This window comes from Podarcis vaucheri, assembly GCF_965113315.1.
Source record: "Podarcis vaucheri genome assembly, chromosome: 10".
In the NCBI taxonomy this organism is placed as follows: Eukaryota; Metazoa; Chordata; class Lepidosauria; order Squamata; family Lacertidae; genus Podarcis; species Podarcis vaucheri.
Window position 1 is genome coordinate 71,607,078 of NC_138748.1, and position 13,007 is coordinate 71,620,084.

The 13,007-nt window shown below is 47.1% G+C and overlaps 1 protein-coding gene across 1 annotated transcript; it reads left to right on the forward strand.

The window, feature by feature from the left end:
* Positions 1-201: 201 nt before the first annotated feature.
* LOC309541458 (C-type lectin-like) lies at positions 202-8,303 on the forward strand. Its single transcript, XM_082239337.1, has 6 exons — positions 202-315; positions 790-859; positions 2,553-2,644; positions 3,644-3,796; positions 6,700-6,808; positions 8,018-8,303. The coding sequence occupies exons 2-6, from the start codon at positions 796-798 to the stop codon at positions 8,083-8,085; spliced, it is 486 nt and encodes a 161-aa protein (XP_082095463.1). The 5' UTR covers positions 202-315; positions 790-795; the 3' UTR covers positions 8,086-8,303.
* Positions 8,304-13,007: the final 4,704 nt, after the last annotated feature.

The window sequence follows — 13,007 nt, forward strand, 5'->3', positions numbered from 1 at the left end:
TTAGGTAAATTGTTTTGCAATAAAGGGAATTTTAAAAAAGTTTTAAAAAGATGTTGTTGCAGCCGTCACTCTGAAAGTTAACATATTATATATTCCACCCACCACGTTCAGTTTGTTCGGACTTTTCAGTAACCATTAACTGCTCACTTGGTATGGGGTTTTTGTGTGGGATCACGGGGCTCACGTTTGATGCCTGCAACAGAGGCAAATGCCGTCCCCACAACTGTTGGTCTATAAATGCCCCAGGAGTGTTGAGAATTCTCTAGAGGAAGGAGAGAGGTTTCGGCATTTTGGACAACCGAAGCAGAGGGACAGGTGAGCAGCCTTTGCGGCTGGGTCTCCTTGGTTCTGCCAGTAACTGCAGCTCCTTTGACGAGATGAAACCCAAACGGTGCTACCTTTGAAATGTAGACGCCTATTCTCATTTGCTCTTGATGGATGCATTTATTAAATTATCTGAGGTATTGCTGGTTAACTTTACAGAAATGCCAGGATCCTCTTGCCAAATTCAACTCTGTGTAATAAGTTTTTTGTTTTTTGTAAGAAAAAGAAGATTATGGGGCAATGTAGCTTTGATAAGCAGGGAGAATGAAATCTATGAATATGAGTGGGGAGAAGGGAATAGAAATTCCGGTGTGATTCCTGCATCTGCAGGGGGTTGGACTAGATGACCCTCAAGGTCCCTTCCAAGGTTCTGTGATTCTAATAGCTGGCTGGGTCAGGCTGGTGGCCCACATGTTCAAGCATCCTGTTCTCACAGAATTAGAAGAAAATGTTCTCTCTCCACAGGTGCAGATGGGGCCGTTCTCTCCCTTCAACCTCTCCCTTGTGGTTTTCCTGGCTTTCCTTTCCCTGCAAGGTATGACTAAGTTGGGCTCATCAAACCCTGGTTGAGACGAGCCAAGTAAAGTCTTCTCCAAAACCAAGTGGGCTTGGCACCCGGCCACCCCAGGGGTCGCTTCCTCTTCAATGGACAACTGCTTGCTCCATCCTCATTGCCACTTCCCCCCTCCCCAGGTCAGCATTTGTCCAACCTGGTGCCCTCCAACTGCTTGGACTACAACTCCCAGCAGCCTCAGCACCACACAGCTGGGCTGTGTTTTAGCCCAACGCATCTGGCAGGCACAAGGCTGCTCTAGGGTTTCCTTCAGCTTCTCGGTCTTCGTCCATCTTTATTAGGCTTGCATTGCCATCCTCCTTCCCTCCCACTTAAGGCCTCACCCACCCTCCACAGGGCCCTCATCCTGCTCCTTCCTTCCTGACAAGGCAGCTGTGGCCCCACCCCTGGTTTTCTTTGTTCCATGGAGCGTCCATTAAGACTGTGAACAGCTGGACTGCTGTGGCGTCCAGTCCGCTTCCCTAAACAACAGCAACAACAACAACAATTTATTATTTATACCCCACCCATCTGGCTGCCCCCCCCCCAGCCACTCTGGGTGGCCTCCAACAAAACATTAAAATACCGTAATACATCAAAAATTAAAAGCTTCCTTAAACAGGGCTGCCTTCAGATGTCTTCTAAAAGTCTGGTAGTTGTTGTTCTCTTTGACATCTGGTGGGAGGGCATTCCACAGGGCGGGTGCCACCACTGAGAAGGCCCTCTGCCTGGTTCCCTGTAACCTGGCTTGTCGCAGTGAGGGAACCACCAGAAGGCCCTCGTCACTGGACCTCAGTGTCCGGGCAGAACGATGGGAGCGGAGACGTTCCTTCAGATATACTGAACCGAGGCCATTTAGGGCTTTAAAGGTCAGCACCAACACTTTGAATTGTGCTCAAAAACGTACTGGGAGCCAATGTAGGTCTTTCAAGACCGGTGTTATGTGGTCTCGGTGGCCGCTCCCAGACACCAGTCTAGCTGCTGTGTTCTGGATTAGTTGTAGTTTCCGGGTCACCTTCAAAGGTAGCCCCATGCAGAGCGCATTGCAGTAGTCCAAGTGGGAGATAACCAGAGCATGCACCACTCTGGCTAGGCAGTCTGTGGGCAGGGAGGGTCCCATCCTGCGTACCAGATGGAGCTGGTGAACAGCTGCCCTGAACACAGAATTGACCTGCGCCTCCATGGACAGCTGTGAGTCCCTGTGCCAACCTGCTTCTCCCAGCTACAGCAGAGTAATTTGCGCAGTGGTGCCTGTGTGGAAGGAATCTCAGCCATGCAGTAAAACTCTCGTCCGACAGCTCCTTCTATTCTAAGAAGCGTTTATTGTACAACAGCAAAACAACAAATCAGCCAGAAGATAGCAAAGGCATGATGCTTCTCTTGTCGCAGCAAAACAGAAAGTAAAAACATTCACATAACAAAGATGCGAACACACCCCAGTAACAGGATGCCATTTCCCTTGAGCTATTAACCCTGTAAGCTCTGGGTATCCTCACACCCCCTCTCGTCCTGTACCACTGGGGATGAGTGCAAGTACTATAAGTACTACAACTTACCCCAAACACAACCCTTCGCAGAACTCCCCATGTCTTTGGAAGCTCAAAGGTTTCGTGAACCCATCTGCTAGGTTCTTCTGACTTAGACAGTACTTCAGCTTTCCCTTCTCTTTCACCAGGCGCAGACTCCAACTGCCCCAGAGGCTGGGTCAAGCGAGATAATCAATGCTTTGGGTTCTTCAATATTCCTTTGAAATGGCATGATGCAGAGGTATGACGCTGAGGGTGGCTTAAACCAGGGACGTATTTCATGAACAACTTAAGCACAGTAAAAGAGCCGGCAGGATCAGGCCAACACATCTAGTGCAGTCTCCTGTTCCCAAAGCGGCCAACCACAGGCTTACAGGAAGCCTGCAAGATGGATTTGGGCGCAAGAGCACTTTCTCTTCCTGCAGTTTCCAGCAACTAGTATTCAGAAGCTTACCGTATTTTTCGCTCTATAAGACACACTTTTTCCCTCCTAAAAAGGAAAGGGAAATGTGTGTGCCTCTTATGGAGCGAATGCAGGCTGCGCAGCTATTGCTGAAGCCAGAACAGCAAGAGGGAGCGCTGCGCAGTGATCCCTCTTGCTGTTCTGGCTTCTGGGATTCAGAATATTTTTTCTTGTTGTTTTCCTCCTCCAAAAGCTAGGTGTGTCATATGGTCTGGTGCGTCTTATAGAGCAAAAAATACAGTAACTCTTTGTGGGGTGCATCCCCCTGGGGGAAAAATTGGCTTTGCAAATGCCCAGGCTGTGCTTGCCTTGACTGTGGACAAACTCCAGTTCCCTTGGCCTGAAGGCGAGATGAGCACCGCAACCCCAGAGTCGCCTTTGACTGGACCAAACTGTCCAGGAGTCCATTACCTTTTACCTTCTCATGGCACCAACTCAGTTCATGCTGGTACTTAGTGCATTCTAGAGCATGGTGCTGATAATGCAAAGGTCACAGGTTCGATCCCCGTACGAGATTGTTGCACATTCCTGCATAGCAGAGGGTTTGACTAGATGATCCTTGGTGTCTCTTCCAACTCTACAATTCTAGGTTCCTGCGATTTTTGCAGTACATGCTCAGCCCATGGTGGATACATGGACTGCAAATGTCTCCTCTTACTGCTCAGAAGTTGCTGTCCAGGCACAGGGACAGAATGAAGGAGAAGCCTACTGAGATGTTCAAGCCAATTCCAATGGCGTCCCCCATTCTCTGGGGTGCTCTTTTTTGGTCTCCCTCAGATTGCCTGCCAGGCCTTTGGCGAGAATGGCCATCTTGCCTCCATTCACGATGAAGACGACATGAAGATCCTGTCGCAACATCTGAGCCAGAACTATAAAGGGGGTCAACATATATGGATCGGGTTGTATGACCCCAACACTGGGAGTGAAAACGTGAGTCTGGGCAGGCGGTCCACCTCTTTCTAATCAATATTCAGGGACTGTTCAAAATGGCAGCCGCAAGGGGCAGGGAAACCAGCTGAAAATATTGAAATTTCAGCTCCAGTCGTCCGAGCTGATAAGGCTCATCGTTTTGAGCCCTCCCAGCAGAGCATTAAAACAACAAAGTCCACAGTGGAAGGATGAGGCAGGTATGGCTACATTGCTATGCTTTATTACTAAGCTATGCAGAGAGCAAAGAAATATACATGTTCTCTCTATGAGAGCAGAGAGCAACTGAACAAAGGAAAACGAAAGAACAAAGGAAACAGAAACCAGTAACCTCACATCCCGTCTCCCTTTCCCGTGAGAATCCAACAGTATCTGGACTGTGGAATGCAAAAACACAGTCCTGTGACTTGCAAGCAGCTGCTCAGTGAGGAAAGAGAAACTAACAGTTCCTACATGGAGGGAAAGAGCAGAAAAGGGAGCACAGGTGTCAGGTGAGCGTTTAGGAAAATGGTTAGCCATCCACCTTTCTGGGAAATACCTGAGAGTCCAGCATGCGAGTCAGAGCTCTGTCTTAACTTTGACCATACGGGGTTGTCTTTGGAAGGTGGCTGGATGGAGAAGATGACAACTGGTCTCCCACACCTTTATCATCTCTGAAGAAGAGGGGATCGCGGCAGGTGTGCTTTTTGTGAAAGTGGGGCTGCTGTGGGGTTGGGGGAGAACAGCTGTACCTGCCAAGATCCCCTCTTCAGCATGAACATTGGAGGACCAAGTCTTGATCCTTTCCAACAAGGTGGGGGGGGGGAGGAAAAGAAATCTTTTTTTCTTTTGCAAATGGCATAGCCATTTTCTCAACATTTGCAAATTTCTGCAGTGCATGCTTGCTCAGAGGCAAGTTCCACTAGCTTTATGTCTCTGCTGTCTTATCCCGGTGCTTTTTTTCCTGGGGGTACACAGGGGTACACATACGTCATTTGGCCTCATTGAGGGGAAGTATTTAATATGAGTAGGAAAATGAGAGTAGCTCCTAAACATTTTTTTAAAGACAAAAGGCACTGTTTTATCCAAGGGTCAGCAAACTTTTTCAGCAGGGGGGCAGTCCACTGCCCCTCAGACCTTGTGGGGGGGGGCTGGATTATACTTTGAAGAAAAAAAAATTGAATGAATTCCTGTGCTCCACAAATAACCCATTGATGCATTTTAAATAAAAGCACACATTCTACTCATGTAAAAACACGCCAATTCCCAGACCGTCTGCGGGCCATATTTAGAAGGTAATTGGGACGGATCCGGCCCCCGGGCCTTAGTTTGCCTACCCATGGTCTTATCCTATGCAGTAGCTACAGAAATCTCTGGGCCTCAAGTTTTAGGATAACATTATCAGGTTGACACAAGTCAACTGGATGAAATCTGCTTTCCAACTATGCCAAATTTTAGTAAGCAGGGAGTGGAAAAATGAGGAGGCAACACTTTCTCTTCTATTTATTAAAATGTATGCACCCCTATATTGGTTCTTTTAAAACAAAAGCAAACCAACAAACCTCAAAGCTGTTTTGTAGTGGTGGTTAGGAACATGATTGCAGGAAAGACTTTTTAAAAATGAAGGACCCAAACTGATGGGTTACAAGAGAGGAGATTCCAACTAAACATACGGAAAAACTTTCGGACAGTAAGAGCTATTCAAAGCAACGACAAACAGACCTATGGTCACGTAAAACATACTCAATAAGCACATGAGATGTAACTGGGTGTGTTCTTAGATAAATAAGATATACTATTCATAGTATCAAATTGTAAATTTCAACAGAAGTAATTCATAAAGTTCAACAAATGAACAAAGCAGAAGACCCCAGATCATTCTATACTCAGTTCATACATAAGGTCCATCCTTGCAATGGTGTCCATTCCACCTGTCTGTTCATAAAGTCCAAACCATCCACATGAAAGGTTGTTACAGTTCCACAAAATCCTTTCACAAAGTCTAAGAAAAGGATTTCCAGAATATTGGCCTTGTTTTGCCGTCCTGGGCTTCATCAGTAGTTAAAGCTCTAAGTAATGCAAATAAATAGGGATGCGGGTGGCGCTGTGGGTTAAACCACAGAGCCTAGGACTTGCCGATCGGAAGGTCGGCGGTTCGAATCCCCGTGACGGGGTGAGCTCCCATTGCTCGGTCCCTGCTCCGGCCCACCTAGCAGTTCGAAAGCACGTCAAAGTGCAAGTAGATAAGTAGGTACCGCTCCAGCAGGAAGGTAAACGGCGTTTCCGTGCGCTGCTCTGGTTTCGCCAGAAAGAGCCTAGTCCCGCTGGCCACATGACCTGGAAGCTGTATGCCGGCTCCCTCGGCTAATAGAGCAAGATGAGTGCTGCAACCCCAGAGTCGGCCACGAATGGACCTAGTGGTCAGGGGTCCCTTTAGCTTTAATGCAAATAAATACAATATCACGATCTCACATATTCTACAGCAAAAATAATATAAAACCATAAATAACTGTACATACCATATGTGATATTACAGGACAGTGGATCTTATGGCATAGTAGTAGCTGCAGTAAGCAGCAACTGTTACAAAGTAAGGTTATATGGACAAGCACAATACTGATTGGGTTGCAGGTGTTGGCAATCCACTATTCTGCAGTGGAACAGATTCCCACGAGAGATGATGGACTCTCCTTCCTTGGAAATCTTTAAGCAGAAGTTGTGTGGCCATCTGCCATGGATGCTTTAGCTGAGATTCCTGCTGAGATTAGCGGAGATTCTATTATTCTAAGTCCCTGCAACGTGGGAACTGGGATTCTGAGTCTCCAGATGTTCATCTTATTCCCATTGATTGGACAAGGGAAGAATGAGCTGGAGAAGTCCCTTTCTTCCTCAGCAGAGACGATGTCTCTTTTGCTCTCTTTCTATAGAACAGGCAGTTCAAATGGACAGACAGCACCACTGGAAGATACAATCCTTGGGCACCTGAGGAACCTAATAATCCCAGAACTGAACACTGTGTGGAGCTCTACAGCCATGGTGAGGAGCAAGAGGAGGAAGCCATGGGGTGCTTGAGAGATGGAAGCTGAAGCACTGTAGGAAGAGGCAGGGAAGGAAAGGGCCAGGTGTTTCCCCACCCTCTCCTGCACCACTGGCTCCCAGAACCAGGAGGGGACTGTAGTGGGAAGAGCAGAGGGCATTTCCATGTAGGCATAGTCTCTGGCTACATGTGTGAAGCCTGTCAGGGGAAGGTACATAAACTGGTGGGGCAGGATGGCCCCCTGTTGCTGCAACTGTTCCATCAAGACCCACCTATGAATAGCTGCCTAGATGCTAGACTGGGGGGGGGGGTGTTTATCCACAACTGTGGAAACTGTGCTGGGCCCGGGGGTTAACCCAAGCAATGTGGTCCAGGTTCGGTCCCGAATCCAAGGATTCTGTGAGGAGTCAGTCCAACAGGGCCAAGGCAAGTCTCAAGGCAGGAAACTAGGTAGGTCAGACACAGGGTCTCAGACAGGTTCCTACAAGCAGCAATGTTGCTCCCACAACCTGGGGCGGGGTCCGACAGCCTTTTATCTCTGTCGGGGTAACGGCCATCCTGATCCCCTGGTGACTCACCTCCCTGTCTCGCCCAAAGGCGAGCACTACTCCTGCAAGTATTCAGGTCTCTCCTTCTCTCAGACCTTAGTCTCTGCAGCTCGGGAGATGTTGGTGGGTTACTGGACCCAGAGGCCACCTCAGCCTCTCCTGACCCAACTGGTAGTGGAGCAGCTGTAGGTGATGGTCCAGCTGAAGGCAACACGGTTATCCCTTTATCTGGAGCCAGGGCAGGCTCAGGCCCCTGACTCGGCCCAGCTGGTCCTTGTTGCAGGGGAACCTGTGCAGACTGGGGCTCTTCAGAATCAGGCCCCAGACTTGGTTCAGATGATGCCTGAGGCAGAGGATCCGGTGCAGACTGAGACTCCTCTGGTTCCGAATCTGAGCCCAAATCCCAGGCCATCACAGAAACTACTGTGTCAGCTTTGACAATAGAGAGTTAACTATCTGCCCTGGAGTGCCTTTGGGTGGGGAGTACCCTTGGCATCACAGCTGGAGAACGGTGCATGGTTTCAGAGCACTGGGTTGCTGCTAGTAGGCCCCTGTAGCTCCCTGCCACATGTTTCCAAGACCTCCTGCCGCCCCAACAAAGTTGGACACTGAAGCGGCTGGCTGTGAGTGTTAGTAACATCCTCTCACATTGTCTTCCAGGTTACATGAAGTGGAATGACGAAAGATGCACCGTAGCGCACCCCTACCTGTGCAAATACACTCTCTGAGGCCGAGAAAAGACTCTGATGTGCTCAGTAGCACCTGGGAGACTGACCAAGATGCATCTTCTACCTGCGAGAATCCAAGTCTTTCCATCTATTGTGCTCTGAAGCCCAAGCCCATGCTTCCCCAACCTGGTGCCCACCAGAGGTTTGGGATTAAAACTCCCATTGCTCGGCAGGACAGAATTTCTCTCCTGTGGTCAATAAATTCTCTTCCAAATACACCTGTGGCTCTTTCTCCTGTTTTCATTTAAGCCACCTGTTATAGAAATTCTAAGGTCATAGCAAACACATACATAAGTATATAAACCACATGTATGAAATAGTTGTTGTTGTTGTTTAGTCATTTAGTCATTTCCGACTCTTCATGACCCCGTGGACCAGAGCACGCCAGGCACTCCTGTCTTCCACTGCCTCCCACAGTTTAGTCAAACTCATGCTGGTAGCTTCGAGAACCCTGTCCAAACATCTCGTCCTCTGTCGTCCCCTTCTCCTTGTGCCCTCCATCTTTCCCAACATCAGGGTCTTTTCCAGGAGTCTTCTCTTCTCATGAGGTGGCCAAAGTATTGGAGCCTCAGCTTCAGGATCTGTCCTTCCAGTGAGCACTCGGGGCTGATTTCCTTCGGAGAGGTTTGATCTTCTTGCAGTCCATGGGACTCTCAAGAGTCTCCTCCAACACCAGAATTCAAAAGCATCAGTTCTTCGGCGATCACCCTTCTTTATGGTCCAGCTCTTACTTCCATACATCACTACTGGGAAAACCATAGCTTTAACTATGCAGACCTTTGTTGGCAAGGTGGTGTCTCTGCTTTTTAAGATGCTGTCTAGGTTTGTCATTGCTTTCCTCCCAAGAAGCAGGCGTCTTTTAATTTCGTGACTGCTGTCACCATCTGCAGTGATCATGGAGCCCAAGAGAGCAATCCTGAAACCATTTTGACTCTCCCAAACTGACTTCAAGAATTTCTCTGCAAGGAGGGGGGAAACGGGAAAGTCCCTCCATTGTCTTTTGCTTAGCTGTCTTAAGGGCTTATGTGTGTGTGTGAATAAGATGAGCCTGTGACCTTGACTCGGGAATTAAAGCATTTACATTCACAAAAGAATGGCCAGGCTGCCCAGGTAGAGCAATGTTTGACCATTATCAGGTTTCCTGGCAAACAGGATTTCTGTGGAACACCGCCCCCCTGTGATGTACAGTGAGGGGCGGGAGTGTTTGCTCCCCTGCTAAATTTGCCCGTTTGCCCTCTGACGAAGAAATGACCAGTCCATAATTTTAATGGTAGGTTTATTGTAGTTGTGAGAGACAGAATAACAACAGGAAAAACCCCAGAAACCCAGAAGACAAAAGTCAGAGGTTGATGTGCATTATAATGATTGAAATCAGTATTTGATCCCTTTGCAAAAGATGACTTAGTACTTGGTGGCAAAACCCTTCTTGGCAATTACAGAGGTCAGATGTTTCTTATAGGTGGCCTTGCACACATCTCAGGAGGTGTTTTGTCCCACTCCTCTTTGCAGATCCTCTCCAAGTCAGTAAGATTTCGAGGCTGATGTGTAGCTACTCGAACCTTCGGCTCCCTCCACAGATTTTCGATGGGATTAAGGTCTGGAGACTGGCTAGGCCACTCCAGGACCTTAATGGGCTTCTTCTTGAGCCACTCCTTTGTTGCCTCCCAGTCCAGCCTTGTGCAGGTCTACAGTCTTGTCCCTGACATCCTTGGACAGCTCTTTGGTCTTGGTCATGGTGGCTACTTTGGAATCTGCTGGATTGATTGCTTCTGTTGACAGGTGTCTTTTGTACAGGTACTGTAAGGAGCTGGGGTTACAGGTAAGACCTCTCCCTTACAACAGGTGCTTCTAATCTCAGCTCATTACATACAGTGAAGATACCAGGTAGCCTGACATCTGGCTGGTTGATAGGGGATCAAATACTGATTTCACCCATTCCCATCACCCTTCTGAGTAATACCCCTCCCCACAAGTGGCCCACTCGGGGACTCCCGCCTCCCACCCGGTCGGCTCCTGTGTGCTGTGCTAGACCAGCATGGAGCAGAGTGCGGACCATCTTCCATGACGCTGGCCGGCTTCCCATTGGCTGCAGGAAGCTGTGCACGCCTCCTCTGTGCCAGAAGGAGCACCAGAAATAGCATTTGTGCATTTGGGACCGTGAACCGGCCCAAGCCACAAAAACATTGCCAACCCCTTCTCTAGAGGAGAGGGTGTGCAAGCCTGTGGCGTGTGCCATGAAGGCCATTGCTCTGGCCAGAGGGCTGAAGAGCAGTGAGACAGAATGATTTTTTTATATACTTTATATGTTTCTTTATGGGACCAGTAGTATAATTTGTAATATTGCAAGTTCAACAAATTCTTTAAGCAGAACAGAAATAGGTGAGCTGTTTATTCCCACATGGGAGATCCCCAACAGATGAGCTGAACTGAGGACGAAGCTTCTTGAAGATTTGCTGGGTAACTCTGCTGACTTATAAAAGGTAAAGGTAAAGGGACCCCTGACTGTTAGGTCCAGTCCTAGCCGACTCAGTCTGACTCACTTTCATGTTTGCTGACTCACACCCAGCCATTGCTGACTCACACCCAGCCAGCTGCAGGAGCGGCAGAAGCACACCTAGATTAACCCTTTCTTGTCCTTTCTCTCTGCGTGCATAAACTAACACTCACAGCCTATTCTCTGCCATAAAGGTAAAGGGACCCTTGACCATTAGGTCCAGTCGTGAACGACTCTGGGGTTGTGGCGCTCATCTTGCTTGACAGCATCCCCAGAGGTCTACTTTGGGGGAAATTAGCACGATGGGGAATAGACAAAAGACTTCTGTGGCTAATAACTAAACTGCATGACGGATCGGCCGCTAGGGTGAGAATCACTCCGGCAGGCGACCTCTCAAATCCAGTAACCATCAATAGAGGTGTTCGTCAAGGATGTATCCTTGCTCCGACCCTTTTTAATCTATTTATAAGCGATATGAGGGCGCCTCTGATAGATTCTCAAGAGACGATCCACGCCCCCCGTCTTGCCCAATATCGTTGCCCCCTTCTACTCTACGCAGACGACGCAGTGATCCTATCTTTTTCAAGAGTTGGCCTTAGGAGGGCCTTAAAATTTTTTGATGCTTACTGCAAATCAAATTTTCTTACAATTAATCATGCAAAGTCCAAAGTCCTAATTTTCACCAAGAGTCGAAAAACCTATAATAGGAGAATAGACGGGAAAGCCATAGACCAAGTTTTTAAATTTCAATACTTGGGAGTCCTTCTCCAACACAACATGGGCTGGAAGGTCCATCTTGCATATGTATTAAATAGAGCTAAAGCCCTTTCATTTGCGCTACTGCGGTTTTTCTTTTCAGATGGGGCTTTCCATATCCCATCAGTGTTAAAAGTTTTCAAGGCAAAGGTGATTGCAACAATAGCATATGCAATCCCAATATGGGGGTCCTTTGTTAATCTAACCCAATTGGAGGTAATCCAAAACCAACTGCTAAGAAGGTTGCTAAAACTACCCAGGTGTGTAGGCAATACAGCTATACGACTCGAACTAAATGTGACATCTCTAGAAACCACACTATGGAAATGCATCCTCTGTTACTGGTTGGCATTATGGCATAAACTCCCAAATCTCCACTTGATACAGTGTCTCTGGAGAGATGACTTCCCTAGCCCTTGGGCAAAAATAATACATGGGAAACTTGTGTCCTTAGGACTATCTCCATCTGAACTACTAAAATTGGATTTAATTTCTGCCAAGAGAATTATAACTCACAGATTAGAGGAGATCGATTTACAATTTAATATTGCGACAGGTGGTGGCACCTGTTCGCCGATAAACCTTGGCTTAACACCACCAACGAAACTCCCAGCTTATTTAACTACCTTATCTGTGGTGATGCACAGGTATGCCTTTATAAAGGCTAGATTCAATGTTTTCCCATCAAATGTGTTGGGTAACAGACTCTCCAACGGACAGATCTCACTCCTCTGTGACTGTAAAAGTGGATCTATAGAATCGTTATATCATATAATCTTCTGTTGTCCATTACATTTGGCTTCACGGTCTAAGTTTCTGGCCCCATATTTATCGAGAATTGCTGACAGACCACAGGAAGCCCAAATAATATACTTATTAAACGACGAAGACTCAAGTAGATCCCTTGCAGTCGCTAGATACCTGATTAATGTCTTATTTTATAAGAGAATAAATGGATCACTGTATGACTCTGACAACTTAGCCAAACTTAAGAACCATCAATAAGTGCCAGAACTAAGACGCACATCCCCGAGGGATTTGAATTACGGTTGACATAGAGGGAGCTTATTGTATATAGTGTTTACTTAATTGAAGTAAAATTGGTTTTATATGGGTGTTTTAACTTGGAACTGTTTAAATTGTTTGTTTATGGATAAATCTTGATGTATTGTTTTAGATATGGGCCAATGGCTGTAATAAATCAACTCAATCAATCAATCTTGCTTTACTGGTCGAGGGAGCCGGCGTGCAGCTTCCGGGTCATGTGGCCAGCATGACTAAGCCGCTTCTGGTGAACCAGAGCAGCGCACGGAAATGCCGTTTACCTTCCTGCTGGAGTGGTACCTATTTATCTACTTGCACTTTGACATGCTTTCAAACTGCTAGGTTGGCAGGAGCAGGCACCAAGCAACGGGAGCTCACCCCGTCACAGGGATTCGAACCGCCAACCTTCTGATCGGCAAGTCCTAGGCTGTGTGGTTTATTTATTTATTTTTAAATAATATTTATTAGTTTTCCAACAAATTAAACACAACACTACAAAAAACCAAAAAAGTAAAAACATACAACAATACAATACAGTACAAAACACACACACTACAAAACACTAACATACAACTAACAAAACAAAACAAAAACCATTTAAAACACAGTCCAATTTCAACATCTTATC

Excerpts from the sequence above, each read along its gene's own strand:
- LOC309541458 (XM_082239337.1), top strand. The coding sequence starts at position 796 with ATGGGGCCGTTCTCTCCCTTCAACCTCTCCCTTGTGGTTTTCCTGGCT. Across the intron at positions 860-2,552 it reads GGCTTTCCTTTCCCTGCAAG|GCGCAGACTCCAACTGCCCC; the intron begins GTATGACTAAGT and ends CTCTTTCACCAG. Across the intron at positions 2,645-3,643 it reads TGAAATGGCATGATGCAGAG|ATTGCCTGCCAGGCCTTTGG; the intron begins GTATGACGCTGA and ends GGTCTCCCTCAG.